The sequence below is a fragment of the Colossoma macropomum genome, unplaced genomic scaffold, assembly GCF_904425465.1.
Source record: "Colossoma macropomum unplaced genomic scaffold, Colossoma_macropomum, whole genome shotgun sequence".
NCBI lineage: Eukaryota > Metazoa > Chordata > Actinopteri > Characiformes > Serrasalmidae > Colossoma > Colossoma macropomum.
Window position 1 is genome coordinate 15604085 of NW_023494792.1, and position 18436 is coordinate 15622520.

Sequence of the window (18436 nt, forward strand, 5' to 3'; positions counted from 1 at the left end):
GTCCAAAATGGTGTTCACTGTGAAATCACGTTAGAAATGGTAGAGGCAGAGGTATGAAGGTGGGTTGGTGGGTGTGGTTATTTTAGTGGAGGGAGAGGCATTACATTGTTATGACATAGAAATGAGAAAAATCCCAACAGCCTGTTCAATCACATGACTTCTTTAAATCAAATATGACAACTTCATGTTTTGCAGTTTCTTGAATGGAATTATTAAGTAATGCATTTGAGAACTGGCAAGGAAAATGCACGTTCATTTACTTCTCCTTTCATTTATCAGCCTCTCTCTCACACGCTCTTTCTCTCTTCCTCTTGTCTTAATTAACACTAAAACCTCTACAGGCACCAATATTAACAATGGTATTACCTTTATTTGTATTGTATTATTATTTTTTTATTTATTCATTTATTTTCAGCAATTTCCACACAGTGCCACCCCCATGGCATGGTCATAATGGACTATTCCATGTTGTTATGTGATGACACAACAGCGTAAAGACACACCGATATGAACAGGGCTATGAAGCCTAAGATTTACATTTTGGAGAGTGTGTGATTTTCTGGGATTAATTAAGTTATTCAAGGGCAGCAGAGAAAAGCAAAAAGATGGGGACAAGCAAAAATTTGTCACTTCACTGCCAAAGCTAACTTGTTTTGGGTAATTTATTTAAAAAAAGTAATCTTTTACAGGCTACTAATTATTTCTCTCAGAATGTAAAGGGATTACATAACTTACTACTTCCTGGAAAAAGTAATCTCAGTACTCATTTCTTTACTTCTACATTATTCTATACCAAGTTATCTCACTATATTGGCAGATCATTTTGCTTGTTTGAGGCAGATTTCTTAAAATAAGCCAAATGAACTGCCACAACGTCTTACATGAGGTTTCTGTCATTGGCCTTGGCAAATGTGTTGCACAAGTAAAACGTTCAATTGTGTCCACTCTCCCATTGCAGTCCAAAATTAGTTTCTCATCTCCTACTATAGCCAGCATGATTAAATAAACCCACAGCATTATGTCACCTCTGATTGGTTTAGTGCTCTGAAATGCTCACAGCTTCTTCGAAATAAAGACTTAGTCTTAGAAATATCTTACATGTTCTACACTTATCCTGACTACATCATTTTTTTTTGTAACCTGGAGTTTTTAGAGCAGGTCTCATTACTTGAATCCATGCTTGGAATGTGTTTTCTTAAAGCATAGAAAATGATCATCCTTGAAATTATGAGTGAATACTTTCAGCAACACAGACTTCACTCAAGAAATTTTCTTTCCATGTCAGAAAACAAGACCTGCCTCTAGCTGTTACCCTCCAAATGACCATTGGTGACCAACAGTCACTGATTTAAGCCTACAGATAGTACAAAGGCTATTTGACAACCATAAAGAAGAAACCTTAACCAATTGACAGGAAGGCGAAATTAGCACTGAATTCTGAGTTTATCTACTGTACATGTTGCGTACAGTATTACCATGTACTGACTACCATGTACTGTAAGGTTCCAATATGTCCTGACTTGTTGGAGATCAATTGCATTTTAAGGCAGCAAACTGAGATTTGATTTTAACTTGATTGCTTTTATCAGTGTAGTTTGTCTACCCCAGGTGAGTCTGTTAGGAAGCACAACTTTAGGAAAGACAAGCAACATTTACCAGGTAGACTAAATATCTAAATGAACTCAACATCCCTCTGATGAGCAAATTAACATATGCTATAAAAGGCAATTAAGTCTTCTAAAGGGCAAGGTAAAGGGTAATTGTGGGTGAACGTTCATGCCAAGAGTCATTAACATTGCCTCAAGAAATCAGCCTCCAACCCAGATTGCCCAAATTCATTAACCTTAGCCACATACTCATAGAGGCTTAGTGAGAACCACATGGTGTTACAGTGGAAACCTAATTAAGATGTAACCACGTGCATTTGCAAAGGTCATGAGTCAAACTCATGGTCTGTTTAAGCAGTAACTAGAAATAGAGGCTAGGACTGTTGAACTTATGCACATGACACTTGACATAACCACAGTCACTCACGTGCCTGAATGTTTCTCAGTTGAACAGGGTCCTGGCTTTTATACCATGTGATCTCTTTGGATGATTTATCTATAATGTCACTAACAGAGAATCTTGTAGGTCGTCCAGACCAGGAGTTCCTATATTTTGAATCTTGGAAGAGGCCAAGGTGTAACATTCCTTGTGTGCTGTGATCCAAAAAGACAAATTAGCTCACTAGCTTATTAGCCTTACCTTTTTTGCACGTGATTAACATATGTGGAAAAATTAAGAGTTATTGTGCTTTCATAATGTTGATGAATGCTGTATTCTTTAAACACTATGACGGTTTCCTTACATATCAGTCAGGCTGTTTTGTCTTTAAACTCCCTGAAAAAACATTCTTCACTACAGCACCTAAGTCTCCTCTTGACTGTGTGCCACTGACTGCTCTGACCACTGTCCATAACTGGGAGCTACATACATAGTGGAATGTGAAAGATTAGGCACCCTGGGCAAATGACATGTTTTGTGAGTAAGTGTAAAGTTAACACATCCTCTACAGAGAACACACTACTACACATTTTGATGCAGAATTACTGTTTATTTGCTGAGTTTAACATAATAGAAAAAAACTAAAATGTGGCATGTACAAAAGTTATATTCTATATCTTATGTTTTATTTTTTCTTTATTCCCCAAAATTGGCAAAGTGTGTCCTCTGTAGAGGGTGTGTTAACTTATTTCACTTAGAAAATCAACAAAACATGTCATTTGACCAGAGTTGTGACTGTATGTGTTATTAAATCTGATGTCAGTGACGACTGTGTGGTGTTAAGGGTTTTGTTATGAAATGAATTTGAAAAAAAAAAACAAAAAAATACACTGGGAAAATAAATATTCAGTATAATGCTGTATCAAGATAGAGATCAAGAGGAACTTTATTGGCATGTACAAATATACAGTGGAATGAAACAATGTTCCTCCAGGGCTTCAGAAAAACATACAGAAGGCCAGATAGGACCAGTGTTAACCGGAACACCCAGGACAAGTGACGAAGACTTAAGCTACAAATAATGCAATTAAACAAGACAGTGCAGTACAATACTAAATTACATTATGATAAATGCATAACAGTGTACAAGCCCACCAGTAAAGTATAATAAATACGCAGGACATTTATGACATATAGTAAAACGTGTAAAAACGTGAGTAAATCAGAGCATTTATTGTGGGACAAAAAGGAATCAACAATCCAATGCGGTCAGTGGCCAGTTGTGTGGAGAGAAGTGTATGAATGACCTGCTGTCTAAATATAGGCCCTGGAAGGAGCTTCATGTGTTTACACTGAGCTTGCTGAGTCATGCTGAGCCATGTGGAGGATCATGTGACTGCTTTGTTTTGGTCACATGACATTAAATCTTGTGGGAAGGTGGTTGAGGTCAGAGGTATCAAACAGGATTGAGCTCTTGCTGAGTCATGCTGAGCAATGCGCAGAATGTGATTCGTGACACCTACTTGTTTTGGTCATGTGACATTAAATCCAGTGGCAGTTCAGGTAACAGGTATCAGACGGATTGAACTCTTTGTGGCGCAAGTCCATTGTGTAAGGTATCTGTTACAAAACCTCGTACTATACCGACTGCGTCCAAGAATGTTCTGATTCTCCCTAGAAGTAGTAGAATACGTAGGAGAAGTAAGAGGTAATAAGTAGAATAACTGGGTTTATTTTTAAATGTAGTGCATTTGTAAGTGTTCAGAGCAGACTGAGCAGGCTACGTATAGAAGAAAAAATGCTTTGCACTGTCAGATTTTTATCCTCAACTCTTTTGCTCTTGCTCGCTTCCATTTATATATAAGACAAAAGAGGAGAGGTAGCTGTGAGAGAGTCCAAAATAGCCTCTGTGTGTGGGTTACAATAGCTGAGTCAGACAGCTTAGTGAAGCCTATAATTTTCCTAAGAGTGGAGGCAGTGTGTGAGCAAAGGAAGAGAAGTATATTATTATTTTATTGACAAAGATACAAAAAAGCTCAACCTCAGTTAGTTGTATGGTTGCTATGTAAAATTGAATCTACTGTGCACAAAATAGTATAATAATAATGTTTCAGTGAATATATGGGCACATTTTCTTCAATCTATTTATATTTGCTCAGTCTTTTCGAAATATACAAAATTATCCATAGCTATATTCTAGATTCAGCCAAGAAGCCAGCTGGATTTCTGCCACAAAGGGAGAATTTGTCTGGTTAACTGGCATTCTATTTCTAAAGGTGTGCGTTCTTATTACGTTTATTGTGGTGAATTAACGTGCACTAATAACTAAGAAAAGGAAACATATCACTCTGAAGAAGGATGAGGTGCGAGTTTAAAAGATTTTATAACGGAACACCAACTATAGAGGGAGGCTATAGTCCATGTGTCATCCTTTTGAGTCATGGAGGGCCACAGATCAGCACAGTTTGGCGATCTTCCTCCTCAAATATATCCTTAAATATACCTGATTCAAGTGAGTCAGTAGATTCTGCAGGTTGTCGGAGAAGGAAAATCACTAAACTGTGCTGGACTCCATCCCTCCAGGACCAGAATGTATGTGTATGTCAGAAACAGAGAGTGGTCATGCAAGTAATTATGGTTTTATGTGCTCTGCATCAGTCCAAAAGGTAACATATAATGAAACCCCAATATGCAGTGTCTCAATGAATAGAACTCCAATATACAGTGTCCAAATAAATTTTAACTCCAATATACAGTGTCTAAATAAATTGAAAGTCAAAATGCAGTCTTAATGAAAGAAACTCTGCTATGAAGTGTCTACAAAGACCAAATGCATGTGTGTAAAGAGAGAAGCTGTGTTGTATGTCCAAATGTAATCTTTATGCCCTGTTGTAAATCCTGTACAGCTTATCATTAAAGTCAATGATATGTGAAATGTATACATATAGTCTTATATTATAAAGTAATTGATGTTATAAATCATGAGTTGAGTTTGAACTGGAATCGTAAATCATGAATTAAATAATTAAAATGAACATCCAGAAAACCAAAACTCAAACTACTCTAATTCTTTTTCTTTCATTCTTTCATTCTTTCATTCTTTCTTTCTTTCTTTCTTTCTTTCTTTCTTTCTTTTTAATGCCTTAAAGATTGCAGTCATAATGCTGGCCTTAAAACTGTAATCATTTTATACTTTCTTCCTAATTTTTAGATTGCCTTAATTAGAACCACCAAGACCTACTTATAGGATGATTATTCTAATAAAATCTTGCCTAAATCCTTAATCCCTATAATGAGTTAATTTGTTAGTTGAATAGGAGAGTCTTCTTTTTAATTGCTGTCATCTTAACTGATACGTCAGTGTGACGGGGCTGTCAAATATACCCTCTAGGTCTTCAAGAAGGTGGCAAAACATCTTCCATCATCACACTGACAATCCTAAGTGACTTTTTAATTATCAATGGGGGTCAGAAAGGTCCTATTTACATGATTAATATCTCATCCAGTCAATATGACATTGATGTATTTGAAAGCTATTTGTCTTGTTTCATCTTATTATAGCGATATGACTATACTCAAAAAGAACACATGTCTATTGTGTCTTTTGTTTTCTCTGTTGGCCCATATGTTGAATGCATTAATGATATTGAAATGTCTGTTCTTCCCTGGGTGGTGTGGAAGGGTGGGGGCTGTCTTTGACTGGCAGATAAATGAGATGCTCAAACAAAGAAATGTGCGACTGCCCCACACATGAGAACATCACAAAAGAACCAAACATCTTATGTGAGATGTCAGGCACTTCAGACAGTTCCTATGGGTCTGAAAGTTGAGATGTGACTGTTGTTGCTTATGACAATATTTCTGTTATGATGCACTATAAAATAATCTTAGTAAGTGAAATCATCTTAAATCTACTCAATATATCTAACAGTGCTATAGTATATAGTTAAATTGTGCTATTACATAAGCTGGATGTGCTTGTTTCCAGCATTATTTCTTGAAGCAAGCAAAAATTATCTATGGAAAGCATTTTTATGACAAGTAAATCTCATATAGAGAAATATTAGATATATTGACTAGATTTTAGATTATTTTACTTGTCAGGACATATTTTTTACATTATTATTGTGATTATCATTATGCTGTTGTTGTATTATTGTTGTTATATGACACTTGATACGTCTTAATATACAGTCGAAGTTAGCACATTCTCTACAGGGACTTTATTATGGCATTTTTTTCTGCAAATTTAAATGCACAATTTCTGTCTGTTTTCTTAATTTAACAAAATGGAAAAAAATATATAATATAAAATGTGCCAAAACCTTTGCACAGACCACATTTATTTATTTATTTATTTATTTTTCACTTTGTTAAATTCAGCAAATAAACAGCAATTGTGCATTAAAACGTGTGTTCATGTGTTCTCTGTAGAGGTTGTGTTGACTTACTATCACTTAGAAAATTGACTAAACATGCCACTTGATTAGGGGCGTCCACACTTTTGCATACAACTGTAAACTATGGAGCACCTTCATGTGTCCTGTGTATAGCACCTATCCCTTATTTCATTTAATCAGTGTCACTCCTTCATGTACCATGCTTCTGTTTAGTGTTTTGTGAAATTTTGGAATGTTATAGCCTTGCTGTGTGTCATGAGTATCATGAAGCCCATATTCCATCCCGAAATCATAATCATAGTTTGGAGAACAAAATTAGGTCATGATTTCCAATAAGTGAATGATTCTTTGATGCTTTATTTCTAATCTGAAGTGTCACTATTGCTAGATTATTTTCTTTCTTACTATGGACTCCACACTGCTTACTATGGACCACAATGCTACAGATACATCTTTGAATGAGTGTTCTTGCTATTAACACTAAGTCTAACTCATGCTGATGTGATTAATGGGAACACCAGCAGTCATGGCAGGGTGGGGAAAATCATGACTCTTCCACAGTGCAATTACTGTCTGGTATGCTTATTGCTGCAATGATCCTGTCTGCGTTCTAGTATGACTGATTTCCATATAGTCAGATGGCTATTTATTTGTCTTCTGTGATGATTTCAGGCCTTCTGTAAGTTCACCTACATAACTACATTATTAGTTTCATACCAGTTCCAGTAGTTAATAATACTTTTTAAGATTAATAGTTGAACACTAAACTTGGTCTCCCCTCTGTTTCATTTGAATGCCTCCATTTGTAATTCTGTCTGTGCAGATTTCAGCCACGTCTGCTTTGTCTGAAACCTCACTTTCCAGTGTGTTTCTCTTGCCACTGTAGGGAATTTTTCTTTCTTCCCTCACCCTGGACTTGCTCATTAGATGTCTGGGCACAGACCTCTGTAAAGCTGCATTTTGACAATGACTATTGTTAAGAAGTACTGTACAAATATTTGAACTGAACTGAGTTGAACTGCATATCTTGCCCTAAGCAGTGCACACCCAAAAGTGCTCACTGTGGTCATTGGTGAGTACATACTGTGAGTAATTATTTACACCTTCTCTTTCTCTCTCTCTGTTTCTCGTGCTCTCTTTCGCTCTCTTTCTGTCTTCCTCCTTCCCTGTTTTCCCTCTCTCTCAACTGATGCATGTAAGAGATGAAGAGAATGCCATTATTCCCTGGAGTGAAAGGAAAGAGCAGGTCTCAGGGTAGGGCAGTGATTAAAAGAGCAGTTGGGTTTTTCTTATGGATACCGATGAAGGAGGGATCTCTATGACCTAGATTCCACAGCCCCTCAGTCACAACACTAGAGCCTCACGTGATCAGGGTCCTCAGTCAAAACAATAACATGAAGAGTGCATGAGGCTGAGGCTGTAGGCGAGGTTCTGGGAGGCCTGCATGTAAAGGCTTGACTTTGATCTCCTAATGCTTCACAGGTGCTGAAGGAAGAAGACTGCTGATAAACTCATTCATTTACATGGCAACCACCCTACCACCCAACCAACACACAACTGTTCCTAATTTTTAAGAAAACATATAGAGACCATGAACAGGAACCCTGCTGTGGAGGTCAGTGGTGGTGCTTTCTTATCATGACAGAACAGTTTTTTTTTGTCTTCTATGGACCAACATGAGTCACCATCATGGGCTTTTAACTGCTCTCATGTTGCTACCTGAAATCTGAGAGGATAGCACTCAAACCTAGCATGACCCAACTGAATATCTTGAAATCCCCTGTTTAGCAAGGCTGTGCTAAGATTTGCCTTCCATGTCTTTAGTTCAACAGAAGAGAATGTGTTTTTAAATTATGTTTTACAGTATATATTTATGGTAGAATGCATTCATGTTACTTTGACCAAAAGATGAGAAGCTATCATTTGTCAACATTAACTTCATGTAATTCTATTAGCAATGGATGATCACAGTATCTGCCATCTAGCAATGATCCCCTGTAGACTCCACACTCTTTCTAAAATGAAAAGGAAATCAATGCCTTAATGACACATGTCTAGCATGTTATTGCTCTCTATGGACTTACTAGAGAGTTACTGCCTTATATCAAACTCTAAGTGTTTACAGTTGTATATTCATATTTACAATTACCACATCCTTTTCCTATATAACTGGTATGACCTCATTGTTTAGAGCTCAATTAGATTCACTTCTAGGTTTAGCACAATACAAGAGTAGGGTAACTGGGGGGAAGGGGTGCCCCCAGGGTAAGATGCCCCTCACCCTTATTTTCTCTCTCCCCTGATCAAATGATGGAGCCAGATTAAATCTCAACACACTTACTGAATGAGTATGGTCTAATTAATCCTGAAATTTCATCTGGATCACTGCATTCCTGGGATTTATTCTCCCAGAAACATTTTGGGGTTAGTGAATCAAATTTGTTGTCATTTGATTGTAGTGATCTAGGCATTTATATCAAATTGTACAGGAAAAGTTTTAAAACATATGACTGGGGGGGTGGGGGGGGTTGCTGAGAAAAGTGGTCATGGTACAGATACAGAGTCGCTGAAGATTTGAGACTAGTCAGTAGGGGTGGGAATCTCTAGGCACCTCACGATTTGATTCCATTACGATTCAGAGGGCTGCGATGCGATTATAAAACGATTATTGATTAATTTTTTTATATATAGCATTTATATTTTCTCACTGTGTGAGCTCAAGTTTCGAGTTCAAGTTTCAAGTTTATTTGTCACTTGCACAACATGTCAGAACATTTATGCATTGAAATGTGTGTGGTGAGGCACAGGTAATCACTCTACAGAAAGTAAATAAGTAAAAATAACAATACAAGAAAAACCAACCGAAATATATTAAATATACACAAAATATACACAGAATATAGAGACAATATACTTTTTAAAGTGACTAAGTGACTCGGTGTTATTGTTATTTAAAGTGACTTGGTACTTTTAAAGCAAAGTATTTGTAATGATCCATAATGAATTTACTTCCAATATCTTTTTTAATAAAACAAATGGAAGTGATGTGGCAAGTGAGCTAGAATGCTCTCATTCAGTGCTCTTGTTTGGAGCACAAGAAGCTGCTGCTACTCATCTGTGATAAAAAAGTTTTGAGGAAAAGTTTCTGGCGCAGACGGGAGGAAAGCGGCTGTAGGTGAAGCTTAAAGCAGAGCAAAATAAATCTGCGTTAAATCTGTTTAGCCTATACTAGGACATTATCACATACTGAGACATACTGGACATTAAATGTTGTGGCTCCCAACCTGGTTTGATTTTTTGTTGAAAGGACAAAATATCTCTTCTTAACATTTGGGTTGTGTTTTTGTTATGTGCTGCCACAGACTGTCCGGGCGCTGCACTTCCGCACTTCCAAGTTCCGCCTTTTGCGTTCTGTCAACATTAAGTTATAAAGTAAATATTTAGAAAATCGATTTTTGAATCGATTCAGAATCGTGCACGTTCGCATCGCGATGCATCAAAGAATCGATTTTTTCCCGCACCCCTACTAGTCAGCATTAGCGTTACATGCTAGCTATAATGATCTAGGCTGCATTTGGAGTTTGTATGTGAATTTTTTTAGCTTGTTAGAGTTACATCAACACCTGATTTTTTTTTTTGTGTAAAGTAATAATTTAAATATATACGTCAAATGTTGAATGCTGTTGGTTAGTTTAAATTCTTCTTCATATTATTGCTGCAACAACAATGGCATAGCTTATTAAAATGAAGTGGAAACATTCAGTCATAAAGTGATAGATGCCTCAGTTTCATTTTCATAGAAAAAATGCAGAGACTAGAAATGATTTGACATATAAATTATGCATTCTGTAAAACTTAGATAACAAATTGATGCAAGATTCACCAGGCGGCTTTTTTTTACCCCGAGGCAGGCTTAGGGTCAGGGCAAGATGCCCCCTTTATGCTGAAGGTTTTAGGCGTTGTAATATTGTACTAGAGCTGGGCAATATGACAATAATTATCGTTATTGTGATAAATTACAGCACAATATGTCACAATATGCTTTTCTGAGTATATCATGGATCTCATCGGCACTTCCAAACTGCATGTTTCATTAAAGGAGAGCATAATCAGTCTTGTTTAACTGGATTTAGTGCAGCACAGTGTGTGAAATGTTGAATACAAGTAATTTGATTCATAGTTTTTCACTGTATTTTTAAAATGTGGCACTACTTTGTGTGTTCCAACTTTTCAGATGTCAGAAAAAATAAATATTGTGACACATTGTGTACCGTAAGTGTCGTGATATTGCATTTTGCCATATCACCACCTCTATCTTGTACTCATGCACATAAATGGTTTAGCATCACAGTAAATGAACATTAATTTTAAGGGGCTATTTCCTCCAATTTCCCCTATTCTTTATGAATAACAGTATTGTGTGGTACTACTAATTTTGAATTATTACACTTAACTATTAGTTTATGTCACCTATATGCTTTACAACTCCACTTATACATACATACATACATCATGTTAACCGCTTATCCTTCTGGGTCGCAGTGGGGTGCTGGAGCCTATCCCAGCTGTCATTGGGCGAAAGGCAGGATACACCCTGGACAGGTCGCCAGTCCATCGCAGGACAGACAGACAGGCATACACATTCACACACACACACACCTAGGGGCAATTTTAGCACGTCCAATTGGCCTGACTGCATGTTTTTGGACTGTGGGAGGAAACTGGAGTACCCGGAGGAAACCCACGCAGACACGGGGAGAACATGCAAACTCCTCACAGAAATGACCCTGGTCGCCCGGCCGGGAATTGAACCCAGGCCATTCTTGCTGTGAGGCGACAGCGCTACCCACTGCGCCACCGTGCCGCCCCAACTCCACTTATAGATAGTATTAATATTTAAAAATTCAATATCCACAATTTTTAAAGCCAAAGGAAGTTTTAGTGTGTGGGGTGCAAAACATCTTGCTCATAAAGCATAAACACAGCCAGATTCATAACTTCATACTAGGCCTACTAGCAGTGACTTACTACATTGTAATACCTGAAAACACAAAGGTGCACACATGTACATGAATTAGAAACACGGCTGAAAATGTATGTTCCAACTTAACCGATATTAGTAACTCATTAGCGGCAGCAGTCATTAGTCTTAAGAGAATTTTTAGACCTGCATGAGCATGTAAGTTTCCAAACATACCATTCACTACCAATACAGTCTATATATGAAAATTAACCTGCAAAAATTGGCAGTTTTTACTTAAATGTTTTTGTTCTGTCACAAAAAACACTATTCATTTACATATATCCACCTATTCCATCTACAGCAGTGTAACCCCGTCCATGCACATTGATGTTATAAGGAGTGTTTTATTATTATAGTCTGCTTTTGAACTCAACACAATAAAGGGTAGCCAGTCAGAAGAGATCATTTACATATTATCAGTCATTAAGGCACAATAACAAAAAGCCTGATAAAGAGAGATTGGGAAATGAATTATGACTATTTTTAATACATAAAATTGCACAAATGTTAGGGAAAAAATAAATACAAGAAAAATGTAAAATATTGATATTTTGATGAAAGTTAATGAAGTTTGGACAAAACTTCATGAACTCTGAAGTTACACTGCAAATAAATGAGTTATATGCATCATACATTAATGCAGAATACAAATCCTGCAATTCTATCAACAGATAAAGCAGTTTGTGATTTTGGGTTCAGTGTATTTCATCCATTTCACCTAATGATTCATGCTTTAATCTACTCACCTGTTTTAAAGTAAGCTTGACTATTTAAAAATGAAAACCTGGGGATACTTTCCTTTGAATTTCATCTTCTGGAGCTTTCTTCCTATGATGGCTCGGTTTATGATGTGAGATTCTTTGGTCTTAGCAGTGTGTCATTTGGTGACCCTCTCCGTAAAAGTATATAGACAGATAAAATCCCCTTGCCACCCAGAGTATATCAGGCTCCTTTTAAGTCATTTGCACCAGTGTGTGGTCTTTACACTTGCTGATTTCTTGGCACCATTTCAACCAACCTTTTCCTCCCATATTTGGCTTGATCCTCTTCTAACCTTGAACGTGTGCACACATATTCTTAAAGAAGTGTGCATTCACACACACAGGGTCTCTGCTCTGTCCCATACTGTCTCATCAGGTCTACTTGTGAAGGAGGAATTCTAGCAATGTATTATATGAGTGCTACCTGAGCTCTCAAATCTGACCCTCTGGCTCCAGACAGGCCCTTTGATCCACAACACACAGGTTTTAACCTCCCAGCTGCTGAAAGTGCAAAACCTTGAGAAAGCTCTTCATGATTGCTTCAAGGTGTCTTATAAAATACTCAGCAAGTGCCTTGAAGTCATTCTGAAGCATGACCTAATGGATCTGGCATGAGATGAAATGAGAACGCTACTTTGAGAAAACAAGGAGGCATAGAGAGGCTTATGATACAAACAATAAGTCGTTATGTGGAGACCTATATTCTGTTATGATTGGGTTCATCTCATACACAGAGCATAAATCATTAATGCTATTGTATTTGAATTGAACAGACTTTTTATTCCTGAGTGGTCCAACTTACTATTTCTATTTGGCCCATCTGAATATATAGACACTTGTTCATCGGCTAAGAGAAGTATGAGGGATCCCACATGCCACAGCGAAGTTCTTGTCTGGTTGGGGCCTGACTCAGAGTTGAGAGTCTGTGTTTTCATCAGGAAAGAAAGATGGCTTAGTCCAGTGTTTCACAACTCCAGCCCTGGGGGGTCCACCTGCACAGCACTGTTTCATATTTTCCCTAACACGTCTGATTCAGCCCATTAAGGGCTTAACTATTAGCTAATAGCATGACTCAAGTGTGTTACAGTGATGAAAAATAATAAATAAATAAATAAATAAATAAATAAATAAATAAATACATACATACATACAAAAACACACATACCAAGAATAGTGCACTGTTACATGGTATGTTATTTATTATTATAACATATAATATAACGTAGAGCAGATGATAATGTTTCTGGTTTGCTGTTGGGATTAAGAAACATCATTGATCATTTGTATCTGCAGAGGGTGTAAAATAGGTTTTCTAATCAAGTGCTGTTTATTAATGCTAAGTATGAAGGACATAGCTCTTATTGTTTTACTCACTTCTAACACATAAAACTCCGTCTCTCTCTCGGCTGTGTTTTATTACTCCTTGTCTTTATTGTTATATCTTTTATTTTACTTCGTATGTTGTATGAATAACTGATAACAATAAAGATTATTCTATATTGTATTACAGACTAATTAAAAAATAAGTATGTTTTATTCAGATTTCAATCTACTCTTCCCTGCGTGTTTCTTTCTCAGGCCGGTGAGTGTGTGGGGTTTGGTCGCATTACATTCTACGCAAATTGGTTTTTCTGTTTGGCTAATAAAACGCAGCTGAACGCTCTCAGACACGGTATCCTTGGGCGCCGCGCACTACAATTCACTAGAGCGCGTTTTTCAGGACCTCAGACAGGGCTAGTCTAACTTCAGAGCGCTGTATTAAACATTAGGCTGTTCCAGCGTTTTATCTGTGTTTTTTAATGTTCTTCGTCAGTCAAAGTCCAGTGTTTTTGAGTGTTCTGTCAATGTGTGTGTGTGTGTGTGTGTGTGTGTGTGTGTGTGAGAGAGAGAGAGAGAGAGAGAAAGCCTTAGCTGAGGCGTGGCGGAGGGATCTGTGTCCTGTGTGTGGATTAACAGGGTTCACTCACTCTCTCTCTCTCTCTCTCTCTCTCTCTCTCCCCCCATAAGCGGACTGTGCAGCAGCAGCGCGCGGACACACGCAGTACATCAGTCAACTTGCTCCGCAATGGATGCAGAAGGAGCTCACAGTGAATAGGATATCCAGCGAAGTTTCACACCCGAACGGTGCTGAAACGTCCTGCGGGCTCCTCCTTTCACAATAGCGTGATATTTAGCGTTCTTTAACGTTTTCAGTGAAGGATATTCAGTCTTAACACGGCACACGGCCAGAGGATACCTGCGATTTGCTTTTACCCACGCTTTTTTCTCGTCTGCGGCGGCTTTTTGGAGAAGGATTGTATTTGGGACGTCGTCAAAGATGCTGCTGTCCAAGTTTGGATCTTTTTCTCACATTTGCAGCGCCACTAACATTGACCACTTACCAGGGAAAATTCAACTCCAAGCAGGTAGTTAACATCATCAGGAGCCAGTTTTTGTTCTGATTGCCTTTTTAATATAAAACCTACTTTATCTCGTGTGACTCTGAAACATTAAGGTCTAAAGCTGAATTGTGGTTGAGCTGCTCCGGTCGCATTCCTGTGTCCGTGACCTTAACACTAACATTTGGAGCCATTTTGGTGCTAGTTAGTCAGCGCGCGCATTGGCGTGTGGCGTCTTCTTGTTGGTCCACATGTCTGTGAGGCTCATAAACTCTGTCTGTTACAGCTAAAGCCGAAAGGGAGCCGTTTGAGAAGCTCTACCATGTGGGCTCGGTGCTGGGCAGCGGAGGTTTCGGCACGGTGTACGCAGGCAGTCGGCTCGCGGACGGTTTGCCGGTAAGTGAGTGAGAGAGGGAGAGGGTGGGTGAGCGGGGGGCTTTGTTGTGGCGGCGGCAGCAGCACATGGCCGCGAATCGCGCGGCAACGTGGCCCGCGCGCAGTGCATCTGAACTGAAAGGTGTGCGTTTGTGTTTTACTCACTCAGGTCGCCATCAAACACGTGGCCAAGGAGAGAGTGACCGAGTGGGGCACGATAGTGAGTATCATTACCGTTATTAAGAGTCTTTGTCCAGCGCGCCTCGAAACAAGAGGCTGAAGTCGGCTTCTTGTTAGTATTTTCCCGTTCCACCTTAAATGGTGCAGCAGTTACATTATGCAGCCTCAGGCGACATAATGTAACTGCTGCACCATTTAAGGTAGAACGGGAAAATACTAACAAGAAGCCGGCGAATAGGAAACCGACCTCAAAACGTTATCAGCCTGTCCGCGCTACCTCTAAACAGCATCTACCTTCACAGAACGGTTCTCTGGTTCCTCTGGAGGTTCTCCTGCTGAAGAAAGTGGGGAGCACCTTTCAGGGGGTCATTAAACTAATCGACTGGTATGAGAGACCTGACGGCTGGCTGATCATCATGGAACGGCCGGAGATGGTGAAGGATTTGTTTGACTACATAACCGAGAAGGGCGCGCTGGATGAGGACGCGGCCCGCGGGTTCTTTCGCCAGGTGCTGGAGGCTGTGCGGCACTGCTACAGCTGCGGGGTCGTTCACCGGGACATCAAAGACGAGAACCTCCTAGTGGACTTGCGCACAGGAGACCTGAAGCTCATTGACTTTGGCTCAGGGGCGATTCTCAAGGACACCGTGTACACTGACTTCGACGGTGAGTCCTTGACTTTCACACTCCCACCCCCTCCACCCCCAACTGCGCAGGACTACAGGGAATTAAATGGCCCTTTTGTATTGAGTTTGCCTGTTGTTGATGTGGGCTGGCCAGTTAATGTCCTTCACAACATATAAAACGCTTAGTGCCTCGTTTATAAAGAAATAAGTTTGAATCTTCTATCGTCTGATTTTATTAAATGCACATTCTCCAAACAAAGCCAGTTTCTGTGTGGTTGCCGTATAATGATAGTAATAATGTGCTAATAATAGTAATAACAATAATGGGAATACATTCTAGTGAAAAGTCCCATCTAACAAAGTCAGAGTGCCTTTCAGTAAAAATAGAGCTGCTGCTGTGTTGTGAAATGTGAGGTGTGAAACCACGTGACAGCTGTTTTTGTTTGGTATCCAGGCTTGTCTTACCCTTCGGGGCTAGTACACCACCTCTGGTGCTCTGGTGAAGAGGCTTTTGTTATGGGAATGACTCATGCTGAGCCTATTTGGAGTTGCTTTAGCATAATGCTTATCTGCACTGGGTGCATGTGAAAGGGTGTAGATGAGCCTCTAGTTTCAGTTGGCTTTAATTCTTTTGAATTCTCCTCGCTGCCCTCAGCCGGCTGTGGATGTAGTGGAGGAGGGGCTATGTTGGAGTCAGACACTGGCGCCCGCCTTTTCCAGTCAGCTGACTGAGTAGCTCTTACAAAACTGCAGTGTAATCCAAATGTAACAGAAATCTGTTACAAAACCTGCCAGTCAGACTGATTATCAAATGTTTCCTCAGACTACTGATGAATATTACCAAAAACAATTGTTTTCTTTGTAAATCTTTGAGTCCCAGCAGTTGTGAAACAGTTTGTAAATGTTTAAAACTCAGCATTTGTGAAACATTTTGTTTGCTTATCTCTGTAAGTCTTTGATTGAACACTTGAATTTAACAGTGTGCTCCCACTTCCTTTTTCTGTGTGCAGGTACCAGAGTGTACAGCCCCCCAGAGTGGATTCGCTACCACAGGTACCATGGACGCTCAGCAACGGTGTGGTCACTGGGCGTGTTGCTTTACGATATGGTATGTGGGGACATACCGTTCGAGCATGATGAGGAGATTCTGAAGGGCCGTCTTTTCTTCAGGAGGAGAATCTCCCCTGGTATGTCAAGTGTTGAGGGCACTTTGCCAAGCTTATGTAACTTAAAACAACATCAGTATCAGTACTTTTCTGTTTTTGTTTGTGATTGAAGATCTGCTAAAGTTCACCCTTTCTTGCTTGGTCCTCCACAGAGTGTCAGCATCTCATCAAATGGTGCCTCTGCCTGCGGCCCTCAGACAGACCTACACTGGGACAAATATTTGAGCATCAGTGGATGCGTACAGAGAAAGACTCTAAACCAGAGAATGGGGACATCACTCTTCTTGTTATCAGCGCAGATTCATCATCATCAAGCACAAGTTCAAGCAAAGAGAGCCTCTGACGGCAAGGGATATATATACTGACTGATCATTCACGATGCAAAATTATTTGCCGGGACTTCTTTAAGTTACTTTAATTTATTTTTCGGTCTTTTTCATTTCAAAGGGATGGATTTTTCATGGGCATTGTATAAGCAGTGATGCTAGCAACCTATGGTCATACTTGTTGCTCTTATAGAGCTTAGACTTGGACTTTACTTTTTAAACTATTAGTTCAGTGCCTTTTTTCTCCCCCCAGAAAGCTGCTTTTGTGGGACCTACATTCTTTTTATGAGGTCTGTCTCTCTCGCCCCCTTGTGGTGGAATTTCCTCTCAACAGGCGCACGCACACAATACAGTCGACTCCTGAGCATGTACTCAAAGCGGAGGGTCGCAGAACTCCTTTGGTGTTCATGCTGTTGCCACATACTGGCCTTTGGTTACCAGATATTTGGGTGGTGTGCACAATCAATGCAATATTCATGGGTTATAGGTTTTTGAATACAAGTATGTGTTGTATTTATGTATATTCTCTCCCATGTATATTATTTATTCATACAAAACGAACATTCCACAGTATGTGGCTATTTATTTATTTATTCATTTTATACCATCTGCAAAAAGGAAAGAATGCTAGAGTTGATGCCCCTGGCTTATTTGTAGCTCAATCTAAAGGCTTGCAGGTGAGCTAAACCTGACTAATGCTGATATACATTTAGGTGGGACTGAGTTGCTTAAGTGATTCCATTCTAATGTAACATGACTCTAGAAGTTGTCATCTATCTTCCATACTAGATGGAAGTAGCGCCCTAGTTTGTACTTCCACTGTGACTGTGGAATTCTTTTTGCATTTGTAAACAGTGCTGAGTTTATTTTTTATAACAATAAATTCCTATAATATGAAACTGTCTTATGTTGTTCTTGAGCATGCATGTGTTATCCTCATCTATTAGCCCTGTGAATACTCTCATATGTTGTGTGTGTTCTGGTCTGAAAAATGTCCATCTGATAAGTGTTTAAGTCAGTGTTAAATCGTACTTTATTGTTCGCATACATAAATATAGCCTTTGAGGGAGATTCTTTGCTACGCTGTGTTTCAAAAAACAAATCTCTTTCAGATATAAAAAAGGAGGAAACAAACGCCCTTTTGACACATTTCCACATTTCTACTCCCGTTTTCCTGTGTACGGTGCACTTTCAGATCACCAATTCAGTAACTGC

At 39.1% G+C, this 18436-nt stretch overlaps 1 protein-coding gene across 1 annotated transcript; it reads left to right on the top strand.

The window, feature by feature from the left end:
- Positions 1-14129: 14129 nt before the first annotated feature.
- pim3 (Pim-3 proto-oncogene, serine/threonine kinase) lies at positions 14130-18120 on the top strand. Its single transcript, XM_036576202.1, has 6 exons — positions 14130-14575; positions 14835-14944; positions 15093-15143; positions 15406-15769; positions 16740-16916; positions 17048-18120. The coding sequence occupies exons 1-6, from the start codon at positions 14488-14490 to the stop codon at positions 17236-17238; spliced, it is 981 nt and encodes a 326-aa protein (XP_036432095.1). The 5' UTR covers positions 14130-14487; the 3' UTR covers positions 17239-18120.
- Positions 18121-18436: the final 316 nt, after the last annotated feature.